Source organism: Excalfactoria chinensis, chromosome 16 (genome assembly GCF_039878825.1).
Source record: "Excalfactoria chinensis isolate bCotChi1 chromosome 16, bCotChi1.hap2, whole genome shotgun sequence".
NCBI classification, from domain to species: Eukaryota; Metazoa; Chordata; class Aves; order Galliformes; family Phasianidae; genus Excalfactoria; species Excalfactoria chinensis.
The window spans coordinates 3,456,172-3,480,173 of record NC_092840.1 but is presented as its reverse complement, the minus strand read 5'-3'; the positions used below and the strand labels follow the sequence as shown (position 1 = coordinate 3,480,173).

The 24,002-nt window shown below is 46.8% G+C and overlaps 2 protein-coding genes across 6 annotated transcripts; one reads left to right on the top strand and one right to left on the bottom strand.

Annotated features, from left to right (window-relative positions):
• The first annotated feature begins 191 nt into the window (after positions 1–191).
• C16H12orf43 (chromosome 16 C12orf43 homolog) lies at positions 192–8,684 on the top strand. Of its 2 annotated transcripts, none has more exons than XM_072350998.1 (7): positions 192–363; positions 1,701–1,734; positions 2,449–2,547; positions 3,192–3,265; positions 3,503–3,593; positions 3,764–4,136; positions 8,514–8,684. In XM_072350998.1, the coding sequence occupies exons 1-6, from the start codon at positions 195–197 to the stop codon at positions 4,110–4,112; spliced, it is 816 nt and encodes a 271-aa protein (XP_072207099.1). In that variant the 5' UTR covers positions 192–194; the 3' UTR covers positions 4,113–4,136; positions 8,514–8,684. The 2 variants fall into 2 exon arrangements, with proteins under 2 accessions (XP_072207099.1, XP_072207098.1); XM_072350997.1 differs by lacking the exon at positions 192–363 and adding an exon at positions 1,319–1,627.
• Positions 6,457–21,851, bottom strand: HNF1A (HNF1 homeobox A). 4 transcript variants are annotated; one of them, XM_072350993.1, is made up of 10 exons: positions 20,322–21,851; positions 13,223–13,422; positions 12,183–12,369; positions 11,670–11,908; positions 11,359–11,516; positions 9,427–9,628; positions 7,949–8,140; positions 7,572–7,693; positions 7,151–7,322; positions 6,457–7,042 (listed from the first exon to the last, which is right to left on the bottom strand). In XM_072350993.1, exons 1-10 carry the CDS (start codon positions 20,654–20,656, stop codon positions 6,915–6,917), a joined length of 1,935 nt encoding a protein of 644 aa, XP_072207094.1. In that variant the 5' UTR covers positions 20,657–21,851; the 3' UTR covers positions 6,457–6,914. The 4 variants fall into 4 exon arrangements, with proteins under 4 accessions (XP_072207094.1, XP_072207095.1, XP_072207096.1 ...); XM_072350994.1 differs by having other exon boundaries at positions 7,151–7,292; XM_072350995.1 differs by lacking the exon at positions 7,949–8,140 and having other exon boundaries at positions 7,151–7,292.
• Between the last annotated feature and the right edge of the window lie 2,151 nt (positions 21,852–24,002).

Sequence of the window (24,002 nt, the reverse complement as noted above, 5' to 3'; positions counted from 1 at the left end):
CTGTCCTGAAGCGCCGCCCGGCCGCACCGCGGGGACGACAGCGGGGACAGCAGCCGGGACAGCAGCGGGGACAGCAGCCGGGACAGCAGCCGGGACAGCCGCCGCGTAGCGCTGCCTCGGCGCCGCGTTTGACTTCTCGCTCTGCTCTCACCGCAGCCCGTTCGTCGCGAGGCGGTGCGGGGCTGCGTGTCCCAATGCCTCCCACCGAAACGAGCGCGGACTGCGCGTCATCCGCGGCAGCGACTGTCCGGGCCGAGCGGAGGAGAAAGGAAAGTGACAGCAGGGAACGTTGCACGAAGGCGTGCGGGGTGCGGTGGTCTGAGCAGGAGCAGCTCCGGGAAGAGAGCAAAGAGCCTTACGGAGGTATTTATTTATTCAGCTATGAGAAACTATGAGGAGAGGACGGGGCTGTCAGAGCTGGGAGAGACATCGAGGCGGCACCTCCGGGCTTTGTCCCTGCCGGGCACACGCTGCCCTGGCAGCACCGCGGAGCGCTCCGTGCTGCGCCTGACGACGGGAGAATCAGCCTGAATCCCAGCGCCCTCCCACTAGAGGCGAGCGAAGGGAGCGAAGGCAATCGGTTGGGGTTAATGCCAAAGGAGCCTTTCTTAGACAGCCCGGGGATGCTGCCTGAGGCGTGTCCTCTGCCAGGGATGGGCTGGGACCACGCAGATCTCACGGCAGGTTCAGACGTGCCAGCTGGGAATTAGACTCAATGTAAAAGCAGGCTGTGCTGAGCCTTCATGCTCGGAATTAGACTCAGTGTAAAAGCAGGTTGTGCTGAGCCTTCATGCTCGGAATTAGACTCAATGTAAAAGCAGGCTGTGCTGAGCCTTCATGCTCAGCCAGTAACACATGGGCTCAATAAAGCCTGTACCAACATAGTGATCAGCAGCACTGCCAGAACCGCCGTGCACTCGGTGTGCTGCACTGGGAAACTTGTAGCTGAGGTGCTGATAAAGCTCATGGCCGTAAGAGGCAGCGCCTGTGGCCTAAGTCAGGCACTGTAGGGCTGCCCTGGTGACACTGTGTGTGTGTTTGCTGCCTTCATTGCGACAATGGAGCAGCATGGCTTGGCACAGCGTCAGCATGGCAGCAAAAACGTGGCACCTTAATGCAGTATGAAATGAGCGGGAGGTCAATGAGAGCCCAGAGGTGTGGGTGTATCCCTCGGGTGCTGGTTAAAGAAGGGTGGGCCTTTAAAATGGAGACCAGCTTAGTCCAGTCACCGTGTATGTCTACAGTCAAAGGCATGTCACCTAAGTTGCAAGCCTCACACAACGGTGATAGTTCCATATATATTCCATATATATTCCATGTACATCGATGCTGTGTAGATCCCCTCTCGCTGTCCGCCCTTCTCGCTGTCCTCCCGCCGCGGCCATCTCGTGGGGCCCGGTGCTGCGGGACTACAGCTCCCGGCATGCCCCGCGGCACGGCGGGAGAACTACAGCGCTCGGCGTGCCCCGCGACGCGCGCGGCTTCAAGATGGCGGCGCCCAGGGCCGGCCGTGGCGCGGGCAGCAGCTCGGACTCGGAGAGCAGCGAAGGGGCGGCCGAGCGGTTCCGGGAGGCGGCCTGGGACTGCGGGCGGCAGCGGGCGGCGGGACGGGGCGAGCCGCCAGGCGGTGAGAGGGAGGGGCGGCCGGTCTGTGCGCTGCCAGGCCGCGGCTCTTTCTCACGTGCTCCTTCCTTTGGCAGGTGGCTTTCCGAAGGAGCCGCGGCACAGCCTGAGGTATTGCTGTGCTCTGGGGAAGGGAAACTGGGGTGTGCTGCTAATGCCTTGCGTTGCTTCGTGCTGGAAGGCCTTGTTCTGCCCTTGGAGTTGGTATAATTGTAACCTGCAGAGATGCTTAATTCTAATACGTGAATAAAGTTATTTTGGAAGCATGTTTGTCATCCCTCTAACAGTGAAGTGAAAGCAAATGTCTGCTGGCAGTTTCAGCATGAGTTCAAGTTATCAGAAATGCCCCATTGTGCCCTGATTCTCCCGTGTCCACGCCATGAAACAAGTTAATAGTTACATACGACAAAACTTCTTGTTTGAAAAACAGGGTCATGTGCAGAAGGGCAAATAATTCCGGTGTGACTGCAAACCCGGCCCTTCATTGGGTGGGAAAGCAATGTCTGAATTAGGTGCTCCATACCAAAGGGGATGCTGACTTTGCAGGCTGTTTCAATGAGAAAATCATCCAGTTGCTGCCAGGCAGATGGCTGAATGATGGCTCAATGATGGCTCAATGATGGCTGAATGATGGCTGAATAATGTTTAGCTCGTTAGGAACTGAACTGTTGAGTTCTCTGCTTTACTTGGCAGTTGTCTCTTATCATCTCAATGTGAGTTAGTTACTGCAGGCTGGGAGATTTTACAGCCCCTTATCGCTGTTTGACTGCGAGTGTTGGATGTTATTGCTCTTGAAGGAGGTGATCATTATTCTGTTTTAAACAGACGTGAGGTGAATGACCATGATGAGGATGGAAATGAGCTACAGACCACACCAGAGTTCAGAGCACACGTTGCAAAGAAGCTGGGAGCAATGCTGGACAGGTAATGGCATACGATACTATAAAGGCTTGTTGTGTGGGTAAAGTACAGTGATGTTTCTGTGTGCTAAAAGCAAGAAATTAAAGATCTGAGTGCAACTTGGAGGAATTGTTTTCTTCTCAATTCCTTCATTTCTGTATTTAATGCAGACTTCCAATATTCTGTGAACTAACTTAGTTGTTCTGTTGGGTCCCTCTGGTAATGACTTCCTGCACAACACTGCCAGTCTCCACTTACCTCAGTTGTAAATGTGTTGTAAAGAGGAAAAAGGAGAATTTGGGTACCATATTATCACTTAAAGGCAAACATAAGAACCTTCCATTCCTGCACCCTAAAGCCATATGCAGTTCAGGGTTTTACTGACAGAATGCATCTGTCTGGGCCTGCTGCTGTCTTTATTATGCATGTAAATATCACCCTTGGAACTAGAATTCCTGGTGTTTAAAGCTAAGCTTTAAGTCATTCTTGTGGCATATGTTGCTAAGGAGAGAAGGCATGGTCTGCTCTGAAAGCAGGGAGCTGAAACTTCACTCAAAACAAAGCAAAAAAGAAACCGTAACATCATCCCAGCCTCGTTTCCTGTACATTTCCAATTTAACTCAGTTTGTACAAACCCATCTAGCATCTAACTGGAGCTTTCTGTTTAGTTTCATCACTGTCTCAAAGGATTCATCAGGACCTTCACCAGCTCGTGTGCAGCAGTCTGAGTGTGGAGATGATGGTGAGTCCTTGTCATAGACATCGTGGGCATTTGCTGGTGCAATTAATCAAATAATAGCAAGTGAGATCAATCCTGTGCAGTGCCAGCTGTAGTTCTAGCTCTTTACTGGCTGAAGAGCATTAGCACAGGGTTTATTAACATCAGTAAAGTTTGTTACTTTGTCCTGGCTTTCCTAGGGACACTGTTGTTGATTATTCTGTATCTTGGCTAAAATTTCTTTCTAAATATATATTTTAGGTTTTCGCCTCTTCTCCTCCTCTGTCCCAGGAGGCTGTGGGCAATCAGAGCGTAGCCCTGCCCCAAGGAGGAGACGGCCACCTAGTTCCAGGTGAGGTGTGTCAGCTGCTTTGCTCCTGAAGTGCTATATAAGCATTGGAGTCCTGGATTCACTGGCTGCTTATTGTGTGTTCTGATCTTAGATAATTCTGCTTTCAGTGCTTTGGATGAATTCAAGGCAAACATGTAACATAATTTCCTTCCCTTTTATTACCTTTCCAGTGACTCAGACAGTGACCAAGAGTGGCAAAAGTACCAGGAGGCAGCTGTGTCAGCAGCAGACATTGTGAAACAAAGTGCTTTTCCTGCACTGTCCCAGGATTCCAGCCAGAATGTGTGTCAGGGTTACGTAGAGCACAGACAGAAGAAAAAGGAGAAAAAGAAAATTAAAGGAGAGAACAAAGCTGAAGAGAAAATAATAGACCCAGCAGAGTGTGACCAGGTCAGCAAAGATTTGCTACGGTTGGTTTCTGCAAATGGAGAACACAAGAGACAGGACAGCAATCGCACGGATAACACGGTGTCACCAGGAGCTGGGAAGAAGAAGAAAAAGAAGAAAGAGAGAGAATAAAGGTTTTGCTCTGCAAATGGGCAGGTGATTGTGATGAATGAAGGATGCTGGGAAAATAAGAGTTGCTGCAGATGCGGGAGAACTAATTGGCAGAGCTTTTGTTCTAAAAGCTCTGTGGCCTGGGAGTCTAATTAAGGCCACTTCCTATGTTGTTGACCCCCCCCCTTGGGGAGTACTTTTCTCCTAGCACAGCAGTTATCTGTGCTGCTGCTTGTGCAGTCCTAGTGCAAAAGGATTAAATACTGCACACAGATCAGTGTGGTGGGGGGTGTGATCACAGCTGCATCCCTTCTGATCTGTTCTCTTACATGCTGAAACCAAATCTTGTCTCCTGGAGAAAGCACATGATGAATTGAACTTGGTTTACATGGCAACAGGTGGTCAGCTTCTTTTTTTGCTTTGATTTGCCTGTGGGAAACTCATTTATTGAGGAGCATCTGGCAGATGTTGGTCCCTGCCCCCCCTCCATTTTTTTTCCACCTCTGTGATTATCGTAACAATCTGCTGTTGAAACCTGCCATGTTACTGATCCCTCTGTAGTCCACACCTCTCCAGGGCTTCTGCCTGTAAACAGAGGTAATGCATTGAGCTTATTTAGAGGTTGTTAAAAACAAGCAGTTCTGCTGCATCCTTCTAAATTTCTCTTAGTGTTTTCTGGGGTATTTTTGTTGTTATTAAATTCTTATACACTATTAGTCTTATTTAATTTGGCAGGTTTGGGGGACAGCAGCTTTCTCGCTGTGTTAAATAGCTCCCCCGGCAGAGACAAAAAGGGCTGAAGATGGCTTTTCATTTGGGTGCTGATCAACGCTGTGAAGTTGTTACAGGAAATACTTAAATCTCAGTTGCTGAGTTTCCTCATTTTGGTTGACTACGATTTTTGTCTGTGAAAACACAGCGGGTTTTGGTACTTTTTAGCATGGCTCTTAATCTGTTCAAGCTGCAGTATTCCAAGAAACAACCTGTTATTTGGATCAATGCTCTGCTTCTGTTGAGTTTCAGTAGGTCTAATTCATTGGCTCTATTCAAGAGACCTAAAAGCTGGATTAGAGACACCAAAATAGTGCGCTGATGCTCTTTGAACACAGGGAGGAAACAAGATGTTTTCCTTCCTCCTGTAAGATCCGTGCTGTTTGTCACTCGAGAGAACACAGTTGGCATCCAAAAAATGGAAAGACTAGAAAATTGGCTTGGAAATAATCTGAACGTGACTGAAATTATTTGTTTTACGGCCAGTTATAACTTCAGCATGCTGAAGTTAGTGCCTAGGATGTCAAGTGCGTATCGGTCTAAACATTATTTTTTTGCCTTGTTCTATATGTTTGGGTTTTCTTCTGCTTTTTCTGAATGGAAGTTAAAATCGATTTGCAAGTAATGCAGATGGCAGAGCAAGAAGCCATCCTGAAAACATGCCTGAGAGAACCAAGTTGCCAGAATTAACTTCTGGTTCTTGGTGACATCCAGCACAGGGACAAACTCTGATGGATAGTACTGAAATTGCCAGGTATGATGACCAACGAGTTCACTGTTCTTTAATTCTTCCACGTACTTTTATCTGTTGAGTCTTGAGCATGTTCTATTGTCCTGCTCACAGGAGAAAGAACAGCTCGATCACAATGGGAAAAACGTGTTAACTGGGGCTTTTCTTAGGACATATCAGTGATATAAAGACTCAGAGTAAATAAAGGAGAATAATTAGAAGAGGAATTACGCAAGTAGAAAGTTTTCATTTAGTGCAAATAAGGCTTTTGGACTCCAGGAAATTACTTTCATATCAAGAACTACAGAATCTACCCTACAGGGAAGGCAGGAATGAACAGTGTCCTATAAAATCCATCCAAGTTGTCAGTGTCAGAGCTGAGGGAACTGCTGCTGTCTGTGGGGAGTGGAGCCCTGCTGGACATTGTGCAGTGTCAGGGGACCTGTGCAGGATGCCACCCCGGGTCACACAGCAGGATGTGTGAGATGAGAATACACATGGTGAATGCACAGAGCTGAAGTCTCCTTGCTGCTGTTTAACTTTAATTTCTGCATTTAAAACAAAGCAGAGCTATATAAAAAAGTAACCAAGCCATTTCCACTAGGACAGCATGATTGTAGAGTAGGTCATTTTGAACTGAGAATGCTGGGGATTTTGTAGTTAATTACGGGGTTTACAGCTCGTAGTCCATGATCTCATACTTGACAGGTTTTTGCCAAGCCGTTTCTGATTCAGTTTCTTGGTGATTCTCATTGCAAGGTCAGAAGCCAGGTTCTCACTCTTGCCTCCAAGTTGACGTTATCTCTCGTAATTCCAGTTGAGGTTTCCTTACAGCAAAGGTGGAGAGTGCTTTAAAGATGGTGTCCCTTTTTTGGCAGCTCAATTTTTCTCTTCTCTGCGTGGCTTACTTTGGTGTTGGCAGGTTTGTACAGGTCCAACCTAGTGAGGGTGAGCGGAACCAAAGTTCTGCCTACATCTTGGCTTTGCTTTTTTTTTGCTGTATTCCAGTCAGATCTCTGACTTTATTGCACTCCTTCAGCAGCCACAAGGATGTCTGGTCATTCTAGGCTGGCTTGTGGGGTTGGGTTTGGTTTTGGGGGTCAGTGGATCCTATCGGCGCCAGCATCACTGTTCCATGGCTCCTGTTCTGAGCCATCGCCTCTGGAGGCAGCTGAATGAGGGATTTGTGAGGCAGGAGGGGCTGGAGGTTGGCTGACCGCAGCAACTGTTCCTCCCAGTGGAAGGCAGTGGTGGCAAACACAGCTGGAGTTGCACCTTATGCCTTGGTCCTGGCAGCCTGCCCTCGGGTGGCTGTCTTGGTGTTACTGAGTGGAGGATGCCATCTGCGTGGAGATGAAGGTCTCGATGACGTTGTGAGTGGACGGCAGCAGCTGACTGTGGCTGTTGGTGGAGTCAGAGCTCTGGTACAGCACCAGGCTGCTGGAGGACACTGTTAAAAGTACAGGTAGAAGTTAAGTACAAATAGTGCAGTCCCCTCCTCTTGTGTGCACGTATTTGCAATACGTGGTTTAAGAGAGGAAGTGGCTGCTGCTCTTACCAGCAGGGCTCGAGGTGAGGCGAGGGCCAGACTGAAGGTGCTGGATGGTTGAGTCTTGGTTCTGTAGGTGTATTGCTGGTGCCTGTGATACTGGTGTATGGATCCCAGAATCTGTGTGGGTTTCTGAGTCAGATGTGAATGCCTGGAGAAAAGAGTTAACAGTGCCTGTTTTCTACATCCCTACTGACAGACGTGGGAGAAGAGGATTAGAAAGAATGAGCAGGTGCTGTTTCCAAGGAGATTAAATCTTTGATGATGCAGTGAGGAGCTTGCTCTAATGCCTCCAGCAAGGCAAGGAGGTGAGAGATCATTCTGCTGGGATGGCATTGACCACACACCCAAAAGCTCTTTGAGAAGCAAGGAGCTCCCATCAGACTGATGCAGCTGTAAGGTGGGGGGCACACATGCTGAAGGCTGTTACCTGTTTAGTTGGTGTCAGGTTAGTCAGGGCGCTGAGATTGGCTGTGTCTGTTATCACCATGGTTTGTGGTAGGAGGCCTGTATGTGTGTATTGGGCCACTTCAGACTTGGGGCCGTAGAGAGCTGTACGTGGGGGGGAAAAAAAAACAGACCAAGATCATGTGGGTGCTGGAGCTTTGCATGAGGTTGGTTTGGCTGTTTCTCTCTTCTTGTGTGCAGACCTGCTGCCTGTCTATGAAACACTGGGAACGAAGGGGCAGGAGGGTGAATGCAAGAGGAAAATAATTTCATAATTATAGCAATTAAGATTCAGAGCCAGCAAATGCTTTCAGAACAAAGTGTTTTGTTTTGTATGAGCAAATGAGTGTGCACTCTTACCGTGGGGGTTCTGTATCTGGGCCATGGTAGCCATGAAGGGGCTCTGGTTGATGTGACTCTGGACCTGCTGCATGAGGGGCTGCTGGTAGGATGGGTGCAGCTGCTGGGAGAACTGGACTGGCTGCAGGGTGGTGAGGCTGCTCCCCATGCTGTTTATCACAGGTACGCTCTGGGGCTGGGTTGAAGTCAGGCCTGAAAAACAAGGAGTGATGACAGCGGTGCTGCGTGCTATGGGAGGAGCAGCTGCTCTGTAACGGAACCTCTGCAGCGGTTCTGTCAGAGCAGAGGGATCAGGTTCTGCTTTGCAGGAAATCCCTTTGGTAACTGGGATTGGGAGTAGATTTCATGCATGTGAAAATGAAGCAGGTAAGTGCAAAAGGAATAATGCAGACAGGTACTATAAAGAGCTCCTCTGACATCCCGTGTTTGTTCCTGCAGTGCCTCCTCTTGTACCACTTTCCACTTAAGCGATAACATGATATAGATTTCCACTGGGGAGCCCTCGCTCAGAAGTGAACTCAGAGCATTGCCTCGATGACCCATTCCTTTATTCTTTTCTATTAAGTTGTAGGTAACAGATGACTGTGCTGTAGCTGCCCAGCCACACAGAACGAAGTTTAAGCTCATTTTGTTTGGGCTGCTGATTTATGGAATTTGAACCAGTGAGAAAGGCAGAAGGTTTCACTCATCACATCAGTACTCAGCTCTGCCTATACCTTATTCCTGGAAATAAAGGGTATGTTCCTACACCCTGTTCATCAAACCTCTCTAGCACTGAGAAAATACTGTGGAAGTCGCTCTTAATTATTCTTCTTGGCTTGCACACAATTGGGATCAATATTGTAATCTTGGCTATAAATTGGGACATGGAAATTAGTTCACGGTTGTTGACAAACAGAACCTCTTTCTTCCTGAGAAGAAAGTAAGAAGAGAGCACACATTTAATTCTCCTCTCTCTAACGAGATGCACTTTGGCAGTCGGTGTTTCCTGGAGTGAAAAGAAACCTGATAGCAGTCCAGAAAAATGGTGAGGTAAAAAAACAAACGGGTGTTTAAAAAAAGAAGTGATGACTGCATATGCTTCTTGCAGGAAGCAGAGCAGGATGTTTTGTCTTCCAGGCACTGCTTAAATTCCCTTAACTTAAAGCTGGCATTGTGTTTATATTTTGGAAGATGCACAGCAGCAGAAAAGAACATTGGCATGGGAGTAGATGACGGAATCCCTTGCTTTCAAGACTTGGGTTTCTGTGTAACTGAATTCTAACATGAACAAGGGATGTCTGTCCCTATTCCACAGGTACTTGTCAGTAGTGCAGTTAAAGATCCTCAGTGTTTGTGGCTGTTTCCCCAGGTGTGTGTCAGTGCCACGTTAGTGCTTTTATCTCTGAGGGTGAGGGAGGTAATTCCACGTAGCTGTGTGCTGGGGTCCCGATGAGCAGAGTCACCATAGAAAACAACCAGCCCAACGCACTGCTCACCTATTACCAGGGTGGAGCCGCCGGTGTTGGTGAATGCGGGTGCCAGGGATGGGGTCTCGCCAGCTCCGATTGCCATCACTCCGGGCAGGGAGGCCATGATGAGGTTCTGGGTTTGCTGGCCCAGCGCGTGGGGGTTTTGCTCCAGGCTGTGCAGGGCAGTCAAGGTGCTGACGGGGGGGAGGGTTCCTCCAGGAGCTGAGATCTGTGTGAGAGAAGGACTGTGGAGAAGCCATCTGCAATCTGCAGCAGGCTGAGTGTGGAGAGTCCCAAAGCTGTCAGCAACTTCCTCCTGCCTGCCCTTGACCACTCGCTAACTAGAAAGACTTCACCTTTGCTCGTCTGCAGTCTTCCTGTTTTCTCATGCTCATCACTTAGCTACCAAAGGTCAGGTGTTGGAATACAAAGAGGAAATCCTTGCTCTTATAGTTCCTTCATGCTTAAAGACTAAAGGGCTGTACAAACACAGGTGAGGGCAGTCCGGCTACACTCTCTTTGAAGGGAAAGTTTGTCCTCTGCTTCACAAGTGAGGGAAGAGGGTCATGCCCAGAGAAATTAGGAAGGAAGCTCAGTACGGAATCCACGAGTTCCTCTTCCCTTGTTCACCCCTTCCCATGAGAAGTGCCTATAATAGTGCCTATAATTTCCCTTCCTCTCACAGGTGTCTTTTTGTGGCCACTGAATTTTCAGATTAAGATTTTACAGGACTTGCTGAAAATATTCTTTAGGTTTGGGTTTGTTTTTTTCTCATCAAATATTTTTTTCAGGCTACATTAACAGTTTGTTGCTGTTAGAGGGGAAGCAGAACAAGTGCTGTGCTTGGATGTTGTGCTGATTTAGGCTGTGACCTCAAGTCACCAAGGAATCTGATAACTGGACTTGTTTTCTTGACCTGAAATGAAGCACATCACCTCTCTGTGCTCTAATGGGGTTTGAACTTGCAAGGCTGTCTAGAGATCTGTAGCCGGGATATTGTGGAACAGCAAAAGGGCATTCAAATAATTTGGCTGATGGAGAAATGTCAGTGATTCATACTGTACTTTTTCTTTCCCCCTCAGAAAAAAGTCTGTAAGAACTCCTTAGTAAGAGCAAGCACCAACAGGTAAATGGTGGGACAAATTGTCAGCCAAATTCCAGTTCTAGAAGACGGCTTGAGAAGACTTTCAGCATCTCATGAAAGACTTTTCTCTTTGAGGAGAAAACAGAAAGCCAGCAAAGTGAGCGAGTGACTACAGAGATTGAATTCAAACTGATTTACGGTGAACTTAGCTTTGCCTCAGGCCAATAGGCACTAAGGCAAACTTCTGCCAACAGATCCCCTGCTAGCAAGGGAAGGTGTGCAAACTGAAGATGACCAGCCATGTTGCTCTAATGCTCAATTGCCAGGTAAGTAGAAAGAGCTATTGTTTAAAATAAAAGACACAACAAAAACACCCCTCAGAAGGAAACTTGCTTTGAGGAAGGCAGGCTGCTGCAATGCACACATCTGGTACACGTCTCAGCGGTGTAACTGGTCTCAGATCTGTTAATCTCATTGGTGTCTGATCAACTGCTTTGAGATGGGCAGTGTTCAAGTGGCAGAGGTGAGGAGTGTGGCTGGGGAAAGGGAGATGAGAAAAGAGCCTTCTGGGAGGAAGGGAATCAAACCGTATCATACTTTGAGCTGTGCTCTTTTGTTGGTGGTTGTTGTTTTTCCACAGATTGTTTAGATTAGTATTAAAGAAATGCCTTTGCTTTCATGTCCTAATGCCTACCCTCCCCATCCGTCTGGAGCACACGGTAATCCCAAGTTCTCGTATTGCAAAGTCAGTGCAAGGTGGTTGTCCTGTATGTGCAATCAGATTGCTTTAAAGGGCGTTCTAGGAAATACCATTTCTGTAGTGTCTACCCTGTGACCACCCTCTAGTCACCAGTACTTCGTGGCACATCACTTACCAGCTTGGTGTCTGTGCTCAGTAGGTTCTGGCTGGGCTCCAGCCCAGGGGGAGAAACCTGATGCAGGATGGTTTGGGTGGTCACCATGGAGCTGTTCCCGTGGTGGTTGCTGCTGGAGGACTCTGCCTCGCTGGCTGGCTGTTGGTTGTACCTCACTCCTGCATCACAACGGGGGGGGGAACTCTGTTAAAACTGAGGCACTTCACCAAGTGCTAAGCTCAGTTCCATTTGTGGGCACTCATCTCTGGACATTTAGGTCAAGGGGCAGGTTTGCTGTCTCCCTTTCAGATCTTCCCCTGTTTGTTTCTTACCGTGAACTTTGGTGGGTGAGAGAGCAGGAGGTGGCTGAAGGGAGGAAGAGTTGTGAGGTGTGAGGGGAGGAGCAGAGGTGGGCTGCGGGCTGCTGAAGTTGTCCATGGCCAGCTTGTGCCGGAAAGCCTCCTCCTTCCTGCGGTTGGCAAACCAGTTGTAAACGCGCACCTCGGTCACCAGGTTTGAGCCCAGACCCTGGGCCTGAGATGGGGAAACGCCTCTCTGGATACACTCGGCTCTGTTAGGAGAAAGCACAAAGAGTGTTGCTGAATCTGCCTTGGTCAAAGGCTTGGAGTAAGTGTGCAACTCCAAAGTGACTGTGTTCTTATACACCACGGGGAAGGATCCTGCTGGGTACAGCAAGATGGGCATTACTGCTTCCTTAGCAAAAGGGGAATGTTCAGTAGTAGCATGTCATGCAAATGTGGCTGATGCCACAGTGCCTCATGTGGGCCTTAGCACACTGAGGATGCAGGGACTCAGCTTCATCAGAACCGGGCACCCTTCCTTACCTGTTGCACTCTTCTACCAGTGCCTCTCTCTCTTCTTTGCTGGGGTTCTTCTGTCTCTCATAGGCTTGGAACAGAATCTGTTGAGAGGCAGGACCCCACTTAAAGCGGTTTCTTCGTCCCTTCTTGGTGGGCAGATCATCTCCCATGGGCTCCTCTGTCAGGATCCCCTGACCAGCATGTGTGAATTCTGCAGGCACAAAGGGGCAAGGGAGTTCATTTTCTGGAAGCAGTTTCAGTAGTCAGATCTGTTTTGCTGCACAGCAGGCCTGGTAAGAGCTTATTCTTGGAGAAAACATCATGCAAAACAGAGGGTTGAATCTATACAAGGTAGAAATAAAGTTCCATAATCTGCTAAAACAGTTAAGATGTTCCTAGCAGGACTGTGTTGACCGACCACCCTTTCTCTTGCATGCATTGCATCTCAGCTCTCTCCTTGGGGAAGTGAAAACAGATGTAGGAGGCTTGAGAGTAAGTGTGACTGGGGTCCTGCTCTCTAGAACGACCCACACCATGGCTGACTGTCTTATTTTACTTGCAACTTATAAATACAAAGCTAATTGATAGCTTCCAGGAGGATCCTTGAATACAGAAGTGCGTGCTGCAGTGATGGGTTGCCAGTGGATGTCTGTATATAGAGGGCCTGGAGCAAGGTGTGATTTGTTTGTTACAGCAAATCCAATAGTTTGCTGCTTTCTGCAGCGAGGGGAACTGCTGCTTTAGCTGAAACGTGTCCCAGCCCAGTGCTGACAGAAATGCCTGAGAAATGTCTGTGACGTGTCAGGTGTGCTGCTTTAGTCTCAGTATGGATTTCAAACTGTAATAGCAAATGAATAATGTTACTTTGCATCTCTTTAGGAAAGTGATGGGTGGAGTGTGGAACTGCAGGCTGTGTTGTGATGAACCATTTTTCCATGTGCAGTTAGGATCCTCCAGAAATGGCTTTTTCTGCCTTTTCTTTTCCCCTGATAGAAGTGGGGGTTAGCAAGGGAGAGCAGAGGCTGTTATGAAGTTAGAGACTGGAGAACAATTGCTGTACTTACGCTGGGCCACCTCTCGCTGCTTGCGGACATACCAGGTGTAGAGGGCTGCCCTTTTTTGGGTCTTCATGGGAGTGCCCTTGTTGAGGTGCTGTGAGAGGTGGGATTGGTTCAGACCAGTAGTGTCCACCACCTCGCGCTGGGGGATGTTGTGCTGTTGGAGGTAGGATTTCACCATCTTTGCTACCCGCCAGGGATCCTCTCTGGAAGGAGCAGAAAACACTTCTGAGAGGAGCTGTCTGTAACACCTGCACTCAGCAGACCTGCATTCCAAGGAGGTGTGCTGGTGCTTCCCTTGCATATCAGTCAGCACTGCTGCATTTGGTGAGGTAGGAGTGTTAACTGGCTGGAGAAAGGAGAGCTGTTCTCAGTGTGGCCTGACAGTGTCTGTCAGAACTAAGGTGGAAAAGGTACGTCTTGCTTCCTTCGAGCAGAGCTCTGTAGGCACTTTGATCTCCCCTTAGAAGGAGCCATCTTTGGCTATCGGGGGAACTTTCCAAAACGTGGCTGCATTCTTTGCCATCTTATTTTTATACAAGTCTTTGCCCTGCTCTGTTTAGGCGATGGTCATCTGTAAATGATAGAAGGTGCTGACAAGTGACATGGACAAGGCATGTAGGTCCCTTTCTGCTGGGAAGTAATAAGGCATTTTTTGCTGCTAGTGAATAATGCCATGGGGAGGGAAGTGGCATTGGATCTCAGCATTCAGCTGGATATGTATGACTACAGATATCTGTTTTTCAGAGTTGACGACTATCTTGCCGTTCTCTATGTACCTTTTCTTCTCTGTCCTCTTTCTTTAAGGCATAAGTGCTTGGGACAGGTGGAATTCATTTTTCCAGGACAGATTCACTGTGTTACTATGCTGAACCTAGCTCACACCCTAAATCTTGTCAGGGATGAGAAACATGGCAGTGATTCAGGCTATGAAAACAGGCTTTCATCATACTGTCACAGGACAGCTATGCATGTAATATGTATACACCAAGCAATCTGGTATTATGATTTTGTGCATCAGCTTTGCATTATGTGAACATACTGATAAGCATCTAGATCTACTCAGACTCCTACATGCTATAAAGAACAGGCAACCTATTAATTCATCCTATTGCCACCCTCCTTTGGGGTAACAGCTGGTGGAAAACTTGAAGCTAATCTGATTTGGGATTTTATAATGAAGGTGAATCTCTGACTAAGACCTCTAATTAGAATATCCACAACTGTTCCTAAGGAGGCATTCAGTGCCAGGTTGGATGGGGCTCTGATCTAGTAGGTACCTTGCCCACGGCAGGAGAGTTAAAGCTAGATGACCTTTAAGGCCCATTCCAACCTGAGGCTTTCTATGAATTTGTGACAATAGAGAATGTGACTCTGACTGTGACTTCTCTGTGTCTGTCAGATTCACTGAGGCTGAAAACTACAGTAAAAATAGAAAGACTGGAAAACATGCAGCCTAGAACCAATCAACTCAGGAGTCTCCCTGTGGAGAAGATTCTGGTTCAGTTTTAACAAAGCATCCTTCTGTGTTTTGTATGCAGGATGTCTGGTGGAGAAGGTTTGCACGCTGTAGAAATACAGGGTGATGCATCTAACACCAGCATCAAAGGAACAGCAGAGATGAAAAAATATTTCTAATATTGTGGGTGATGTGTTGCAAGAATACAGAGATCTGAGCGACTGGCAACAGCTGTACTGTTGGTGGCTTTGTTGATTCAGTAGGTTGCCAGAGGCTGCAAAGTGATAAGCAGGACAAAGTCCACACCTGTTCTCTCAGTGCAAATACCCTTATCTCTGTTCCCCTTGCAGCCTTTCACAGTGGCTGGGTAGTCCAAGGAGCAAGCTCTGCTGCAGTTACAGTATGGCAGAAGCAGAGTTGGTTACGGCTCTCTGAAGAATCTGTTTTCTTAAAATAGGGCCATTTGCTTCTCTTTTATGATGGTACACTTGCTACAGAGGCCTCAGTCTTCTGGCCTCTTCTCTTAACTATTATCATCTTTTCAGAAGCCTCAAATTGGGCTGGATGTACAGAGCTATTCCATCTTCAGTGTCTGTCCTCCCTCTGTATTTGCGATATAGTCTAGCCAGCACGTGCGCCTTGCATTTGTTCCTGCACAGAAAAGGCTCAGACTTGTAATCTCTTCCCTTAGATCTGAGTTCTGTCTCAGATGGAGAAAGGAGGGACTGTGTCATTACTGATGGAAACCACTGTTCCATATTGATTTCCTTCCTGCAGGCTGATGGTGAGTCTCTTCTGTCTCCCCTGTCAAGATCCTCGCTTCTTTGTGGTAGGAACAAAGCGGGAAGAATCTGAGAGTCTCTTTTTCACTGTAGTTCAAAGCCTTGTGCTTTCTTTTCTGTTTGTTTGTTTTGTATTGAGACAAAGCAGAGAGAGTTCTGTAAGGGAAAACACTGCAGGGAAATCTTACCACAGTATAATTTCATAAGGTAGTTGCATGTAATCCAAGCTACTCTGTACACCATCAAAACACAGGCTGTAATACCAGCGCAGCCATTTATTTTGGCCCTGGACTACATCACAAAACAAGCAATGGCAGCTGCTCAGCTGAACCCTGAAATGAGCTGCTGCCCAGATGCTCGGTTCCACCTGCAGAGTCTGCAGTGTTGTCACACAGATCATAAGGTAAACCTTAATTCCTTCACCAGTGGCAGGACTGTCACTGACTGTCAGTTTTCCTGTTGCAGGTGTGCTAAAATCTCACTTCCACAGTGAGTTAGAACTGGGTGTGCCTCAGTCAAGCTTTCTTCTACCTACAAGCCCATTTCCTGCCTTTTTATCTTCATTCTTCCCAAATAGAAGCTACCTCCCCATCCCATCCCATTCTTGTTTTGGAGATGTTAAGTTCTTCCTGGATGTTCTTCCCACCTATTGCTTACTTCCCAAATCTTGCTGTCCTGATTTCAGCTTCTTCCTGCTTCTGATCACGGCCTCTCTCCCTGACTCATCTCAGCCACAGGGGCCTGGGTCTTCTCTCCATTCCAGCTTCCCTTTTTCTTAGTTTTGAGGTCACTTTTTAAGGGCGTTTTCACCTCCCTTTTGTTACCTGAACAATAAGTAACCCAGGTAGTTAGTTATAAACTCAAAGGGAACAAGAGGCTGGTTGATAATTTATAGCAACATCTCAAATTTAAATGGAAAGTAAATATCAAGTTGTTAGCATTAAAGAAAACCCATTCCAGAGAGCTGGAGATGTAACATTCGGGGGACATTCTCCTTCTTTCGCTCTTCTTGACTTTTCCTTCTTTTTCCTTTGTTCCTTTCTTTCTCTTCTTCTTCCCCTCCTTTCTTCCCTCCCCTGTTTCTCCCTTCCCTCCCCCCCCTTTCATTTCTCCTTTCCTTCTTTCTTGTTCTCAGATTCTCAGGCAAGAGAATCCTTTGTAGGCTTGGGATTGCTGTTTGGACCAGAGCTCACTTAAGCAGAGGTTCAGAGCTGTGAAGTTCTCAGCACTGTGCTCTGCCCCTTTCCTCTGGAGCCTGCTAGACTGATGTCAGTGCACACCTGGAGCCGTGCTGGGCAGAGAGCAGGGAAGGTAAGACCATCAGCAGGGTTCCTTTCTGTTGAACTTGGCCTGGTTCACCTCATCTTGGTTTATATGTGGAAATGAAAGGGGTGTGGCAGCTCCATCTCAGCATTCCCCAGTTACTGCTACTCGAAGACAGTTTACGTGAGGAAGATACTGACTCTTTATCATCACATGTTGGTTTTTCTGCCTCAAGGAAAGCATGCTTCTGACCCTGCCTCTAGGGGAAACCTGTTGCTTATCTCAGTCTCTCTCTTTCCTAATGGAATTTTGCTTCTTGCCCTTCAGGTGAACTGCTGCTATACCTCTTGCCATCCTCCAGACGTGCAGTAACACAGTCTGTCCCTGCTCCCAAGGATGCCTGTCTCTTGCCTTCTGTAGGTAATAACAGGCTGTTCTTTCTGTAGAGTGATCTAGAAGGAATGTTGTTGCTCAGATTGCACACTTGTGGAGGATCAATGAGACGTTTAGGGATGAGATGATGTCGGTTTCTCTCTAGAGAAGCTTTAGTCTGAATTGCCGTTATCAGTCGTTTTTGGCAGGGACAAATATATAACATATATATAAATATATAACATATTTGGCAGGGACAAATATTATACAAATAATAGATGCCCATAGGATCACCCAGTTGCGTGGATGTCTCTTGTTGAACTCCTCAGCTTTGTTCAGTGCTTCTAAAACTGCACTTCCAACTTCAGTGGTCCTGTGAGGATATATTGGGTCTCTTGGTGCTGTCACTTTTCCTTTCCATCGCCCAGAAAGCCGAGCAATGGACTCCCTCTGGTACTACCTAATGAGCAATACCTGCAGTTACCACAAGGGCTTTCTTGTATTGCCTATAGCTGCCCACTGGTCAATCTCTCTGTTAAAATGTGGTCTGCAGTATTAGACCAGGAGTTGTTAGCCTGAAGAAACTTCTTTCTGAGGGCAAAAGAGCCTCCATCTGATTTCTCAATGTGAAATCCTTGTGTAGGTGCTGAAATAGGTAGTTTTGCTGTCATTGAAGTTCTACTGGGAATACCTGGGCTTGGGGATTTCTTGCCTTCCTTCCTTTTGTTCATTGCTAGAAGTAGTTTCTATTATAGAGTAATTCCTATTAAGATTCTTCTGTCCTGTCTGTAATTACAATATCATTTTAAGGACGTTACCTTTTGGCATCTGTTAATGGTTAAAGGTTTATTTTTAAAAACAAAGAAAATGTTTTAGTAAGCAACAACTGCCTAGACATTATCAAACCCTGGTATTGGTTCAGGTAGATGGAATAGATTTGCAGACATAAAATTGCTTTGAATATATTTATACAGATCTTTGATCAGAAACGTGATACTCGACAATACAGACTTCCTAGTGTTTTCACTTTACCTTGAATAATTTTAATCTATTATATTCCTCCATAAATTCACTTCCAACTTTTTTGGCTGAAACTGGGGCTCCTGGTGCCACTGACCTGAACACAGATGTGCATTGCTCTGCCCTGTGGCACTTGGGATTGATGAACGAGAGCTCTGTGGTTCAGAGCAAAGCTTTGCAATTACAACCCAGGCTAAAGCTTAGGAGACCCTGGTTTCCACCTGTCCATTCCTCTGCCCTCTTTAGGGTTTTAGCTAAATCGCAAAATCTCTGTAAAAGGGAGAATACGACTCAACTGATTGTCTGCAGAGAGATGTGGGGCTGTTGGCCAGAAAGCATTAATGTCACAAGCTTACAAGGGAAGTAAATATTGTGCTGAGCCTGAAAATATGCACGGGGAAAAAACAGTAGTGAGCACCTAGGAAGGCAGAGATGGTCAGAAAGCAGAAATTGTGCTGAGGTTGACAGGAAGGAATTCCTTCCACCCGTGAGTCTGTTCTCAGACCACAGGCGATGGCACTGAAGTCCTGCTTCACCCATTCATTAAAGAAAATGGAGCAGAGACAAGAGCTCCTCTTCAGCTTCCATGGTCTCCCTTGTGGAGAGATACCTGATTGGAAGTTAATGATCAAAAAGCTTATCAGGGGCTTTTCATCTATAAATTTATAAGACAAAAGAGAAATAATAAAGCCATTGGATAATTAGTAACTAGCCAGGGCCCGCCCGGTGCCACTGGTCTCAAACTACCCCAAGACCTGTACGCAGACTCAGGGAGACGAGAAGGAGACAAGGATGAGGGGAAGGAAATGCGTGGAAGGGAGAGAAAAATCAGCCAGGAAGGCACCAAAAGGGGAGGACTGGCAGCAGAGATAAAACTGAGGAGAGAAGAGGGAATAGGTCCAAAGAATGAGGGAGAGAAAGGTAAGGGGAACAAAGGGGGCTAAAAGGTCTAACAGCTGGAAGAGGAGAAGAGGAGAAAGAGAGACTGGCCCAAAAAGAAGACAGTTATTGGGAGTGCTTTCCCCACCCAGGTAAGAGCTGATCCAGTGAATCTACCCCTGTTGGATGCAGCAGTCACAGCTCCCAGTCCGCCATCTTCCATCTCCTAAGTACTTATGGTGAGTGCTAGCTCTGACCTGCTCTTTTTCTGGCTTTGGCCCTTCAGGTGGGATTTGATGTTTTGCTTCTTGTTGTTACCTTTAGTATTTATTTTGTTTGCGCACGAAGAGGAATGCCTGAGAAATTCTCTATCTGGCTTTTAGTGAAGATTTTAGGTGCAGGTCATTGCTATGTCTTGGATCTTCTGTCAGCTTGAGGTTTCAGAATGTCTACCCCCAAAACAGATGGGCAGACTCTGCTTTTGGGGTGCTAGATTGTTTGGCTGGACCTGATCCTTGTTGGGCAAATCTCTTTACCCACAGAAATATTGTTCCATGAAAAATCCCAGTGAATGTTTCTCTGCCATAAGGCTAATTGGTTAGCGAGCTCTGCCTGTCTTTTGGTATTAAAGGTATGTATGCAAAGGCAAAATAGCGTGGCTGTAAAATCTGCAGTTGTTGCTGTGTATGTACTTGATAGTTGTGACAGAGAATGGACGGCAGAAGCAGCGCGTTCTGCCTCACTGCGGGTACTTGGTTTGAGCTCTTTCTACAAGAAAAATCTCCACTGAAGGCAGCACAGCTCGTGGGATGGGAAGTTCCCTTGGTTTGTCTTTGACCATCAAAACTCCAAGGAGCAGTAAAATTAAAGATATGTATCACCTTAAAATTAACAGGAAAACTTCACAGCTTCACTTGACCATACGTTCACTGTCTAAAACGATACCTGTTAAGAGTGTGACCAGGTATTATTTTTTCTTTCCTTGATGACTGAAATTTGGAGTCCTATAAAGGTATAAATATCAGGCACTAATGTTTAGTCAGAGATGCAATTTATGCAGCCCATGAACTGTTCCCAGGCCTGATGATACAAGCGTATCAAACTCATAACCGGGCTCCGTGGCTCCCTTTATGCATTTGAAGAGAGATTGAAAGAGAAAGCTTGAGCATCTGTAAGAATATGGGGAGTGTTCTGGGGGATAGTCAGGCATGGATGGGAACTCCGCAGCTAGATCAGTTGTGAGCACGCTGAGCAGAGGGGGTAAGGGAAAGAGACTTAGCGGGAGAATGCAAGAAAGAACAGCAAAGAAGAGCAGCAAATCTTTCCTTACTGTAATAGTCTTTCCACCACAGCCTTCTGGTGAGCAGCCTCCTCAGGGCTCAAGTTTTCCAACTCCTTCATTATTGGAGGGGTAAATTCCTCCCCATCATCAGAGGTTTCGTCTTCCGATAACCTGGTTTCCCCCATTCCATTGGGGAGGCTGGGGATTTCGGAGCAGGACTCCCCTTTCTCTGTCTGCAGGGCATTGATAGCATGCTGGCTTTCACTCTGGAGCATGTAGGGTTCCGCTTCGCTCAGTGCCTTGATCAGGGTCTCCTTGGTTAGCCCTGACTCCAGCAGCGCTCCCAGCAGCTCCACTTGAAGATGGCTCAGCTTCGAGACCATGGTCTTCAGGCTGGTGTTTCTTGGGCTTGAGTTCCACGTTATCCTGCTTCCAGCTTCCCTACACCATGTTCCCGAGGTAACACGCCCGACTGTCAGCAGCGGGCACAGCGCAGCTCCCGCCTTTACGCCCCCCCAAAAAAAACAAAATACAAAATTGAGCCACTTCAGACCCCCCACGACTGTCCTGAGCCAGTGCTGATAAAGGGACCCTTGGCTATCTGTTTACATTGGTAAATTCTCCAAGGTTCATATTTATCTGTGTGCTTAGCAAGTTACTGAACTTTGGACTTCAGCACTGCAGCAGCAGTTCACAAAGTGCAGAGGGAGAGAAAGCAGGGGGAGGGGGAAAGGGAGGGAAGCAGAGAGAGGAAAATGAAGGGATAGGAGGTCTGCCAGCACGGACAAGTAAGCTATGGAAAGAATACTAGGAGAATGGGGGTGGGAAAACAAGGCTTGCTTTTTGGCCCCATTCATTTTAGAGAAGGAAGAGGTAGAGTACCTACAAGGAAGGGTTGCATTCACCGGTGTTGGAAGGTTGCAGAGCCTACTCTGAGCTCTGGCTGTGGTGGGCTGAGGCACTCTCAGCCCTGGCTGAGGGCTTTGGGTTGCAAAATTATTGCCTTGGCAGCTTGGATTGCCTTTGTGCAGCCCTCCAGTAGAGACAAGTGACCCCTCTGGGTTGGTAGGAGTGTTCCCAAGACCCACAAGATGTTCTGAAGCTCCTGCTGACCTGTATGGAAGAACACTGAGTCTTAAATGATCTTTTTGCTTCTGCCTTTGGCTTGCTGGGTATCTTAAGATGCAAACATCAGCACCACCATTAGAACTTGCTACGTTTATTGATGAATTAATGAGAATAAGTTGTGTATGCACAAAATTCGGGTATTACTCGCACCATTGAGCTTGTGATTCGAGCACATGGTAAGGACTAGCCCTGGGTGTCGGTACATGCTGAGAGTCCCTATCTGCAGCTGCCTTGCTTCTAAGAAGTGCTCTGGGCAGCTTTGGCTCCCATTTATCACCTATGCCTTGATACCAGCCCTGCTCTAATGTTCTACTCCCACCTGTTGTCTGAATCCTGAAATCATGCTCTGTAACTTCACTGCAGTAATTTTGGGCAGTTCTCAGGGAATCTTCCCATTTCGAATGGCTGAATTAGGAAATAACTTGGCGTGAACTTAATGGTGCATGAGCATCTTGTAAATAGTTCCTACTTATGTGATCAACAGAAGGACTTAAAACTGTCGTTTTAATGGAAGTTTCCTATGGGCAGCCACTTGCCCTGTTTTTTATTGCTTCCATCAAGCCCAAGCGAAGGGGAGTCTACTAGAAGTGTCTCAAAAGCAACACAGTGCTGCAGGATGGCCTCTTTTTCCTTTATGGGCAGCATTAGCCATGCTCTCATGGTGCCTGTGACAAGGGGCCAAGTCAGCAGCTGAAGGACAAGAGTTTATTTTTCAGATCAGACCCCCTCTTTCATCTAGGCCCAGCAAGCTGTGCTTGGGCTGCTGGGCTGACCTTCCCAGCCGGGGCTGTTTCTAAGGATTCATGTTTATTGTAATACAAACAGAAGCGATGAGATTTGAGATCCTCCTATTGATGCTTTGATGCAATTCATGTGTGTTTTACTCCCCATTACAATTTTGCTCATCCACACCTCACCCCAGTAGACGTGCCAACAATACTGGCCAGTAGTAACTGTACATTGCAAGTACAGCATCCAGTCATAACACCTAGTTTATACATGATGCATCCTTATAATTCAAGGATTTTATGAGCGAGGACAACAGACTGAGGGCACCAAGCAATGAATGACAGAAGATTCTGTCACTGTCATACAGTGTTACTTATTTATCTTTTCCTGTGGTTTGATGATTTCTTAAACTAGGATGGACACTGTTATCATTGTTCTTATTTAAAAGGTTGCCTGGTCTGAGTTCTGTGACCGTATGTGCTTGTTGTATGCTTTGGGGGTGGGGGACACACAGCCCCGAGTTCAGGCACAATCATCCGTCTGCCAAGGGAACTGTAAAGAGAAGAAAACATAGCAACAAATGATCTGCCTACATTGTGTGGTTTCAGGGACTCCTTATGCACCCAGCAGCCTTCTGCCTCAATTCTGTGCACCCTGCAGACCTGCAGCTGCAGAGGCTTTTAGAACAGCCTGTCTTGAAGCCAGTGAGATTTGAAGACTGTGAAAACAGAAATGAACGTCTGTTTGTAGGCTGGGACCTCACCGAATGCCATGGCTGGATGCCACGTGGAGAATCCTGAGCTGAGTATGGAATCTATTCAAGCAATGGAAAGGAGGTAAGTCTACTCAATCACTTTAATCCTAACCTAGAGAGCAGTCCATTCTAAACTATAGGTACATAAACAACGAAGAAAACAAGGAAGAAAGAAGTGTTCTTTAAAGAGCTCCATCGTCACCTTTACCTTCACTGTAACCCACCAGTCTGTGTTAGCAAATGGTCTGAGACTCTGTTCAGTATTTCAGGTTCTCTGGTGCAGGAAAACTAGTGATCTTTGTAGAGTGTCTTCAGAGTTCCAAATTATGAGCAATCAGACCATGGACATGGGGAAATAGGGAAGAGACTGCTGCCATGTATTACCTAGCACTCCTTTTTTATGCACTGACACCACAGATTGCAATATGGTTTTTCTCAGGTTTTTACCATTTCCATAACGTGCTGCTGGGAGGTGTGGGGTATTAAGGATAGCAGAGGCCAAGGTGGGAAGCAGCAAAGCTTTGAGGCTGGATTCGAGTTCTAGTAGCAGAGCAGAAAGTAAATCGTAGAGTGCCATAACCCAAACTACATAACTCCTGTAACTAAATTATACCTCACAGATTTTGTATTGAGAATGAGCATTTGAAAGAAAAGGAGTTTGTTTTGCTACACTCATTTTCATTTATTACCAGTGTTTAGTATGTGTTGATTTCCTTAATTGCAACAATTTGCTGGGCCGTGACTTGGTTCTTAAATTGCTCAGACTGCTGTAATCATGGTGGTTGTGGCAGGGCCAGCTCTTGAAGTTTGGAAACACGGAATGATTTTGCTCGTTCTTCTCTTGTTTGCAGTGTCTGTTTTTGAATTTCTTGCTGCAAAATTGTTTCTTTTTCCTTTTTCCTTTAATTCGATGCTTTGGTGATAAGACATGAGCAGCTCCACTACGCTGAACTGGCCAGAAGTTACAGCAGAATCATGAATGTTTATTAACAAATCTGTTTAGATGCACATTTGAGAAACATACCAGTTAGTAATCACACGGTCTGATTTCTATTTTATTTTAATAGCAAACGTAATAAAGGCTCTTCAAACATGCTGGAATGCTTTGCACTGTTGTA

What these genes read in the sequence shown, in the direction of transcription:
- C16H12orf43 (XM_072350997.1), top strand. Translation starts at nt 1,327, where the DNA reads ATGCTGTGTAGATCCCCTCTCGCTGTCCGCCCTTCTCGCTGTCCTCCC. An exon ending in ACGGGGCGAGCCGCCAGGCG is followed by an intron (nt 1,628 to 1,700) that starts GTGAGAGGGAGG and finishes TTCCTTTGGCAG; the next exon opens with GTGGCTTTCCGAAGGAGCCG. An exon ending in GAGCCGCGGCACAGCCTGAG is followed by an intron (nt 1,735 to 2,448) that starts GTATTGCTGTGC and finishes TGTTTTAAACAG; the next exon opens with ACGTGAGGTGAATGACCATG.
- HNF1A (XM_072350993.1), bottom strand. Translation starts at nt 20,656, where the DNA reads ATGGTCTCGAAGCTGAGCCATCTTCAAGTGGAGCTGCTGGGAGCGCTG. An exon ending in GTGGTGGAAAGACTATTACA is followed by an intron (nt 13,423 to 20,321) that starts GTAAGGAAAGAT and finishes TGCTCCTTCCAG; the next exon opens with AGAGGATCCCTGGCGGGTAG. An exon ending in CCAGATACAGAACCCCCACG is followed by an intron (nt 7,694 to 7,948) that starts GTAAGAGTGCAC and finishes CCCCACGTACAG; the next exon opens with CTCTCTACGGCCCCAAGTCT.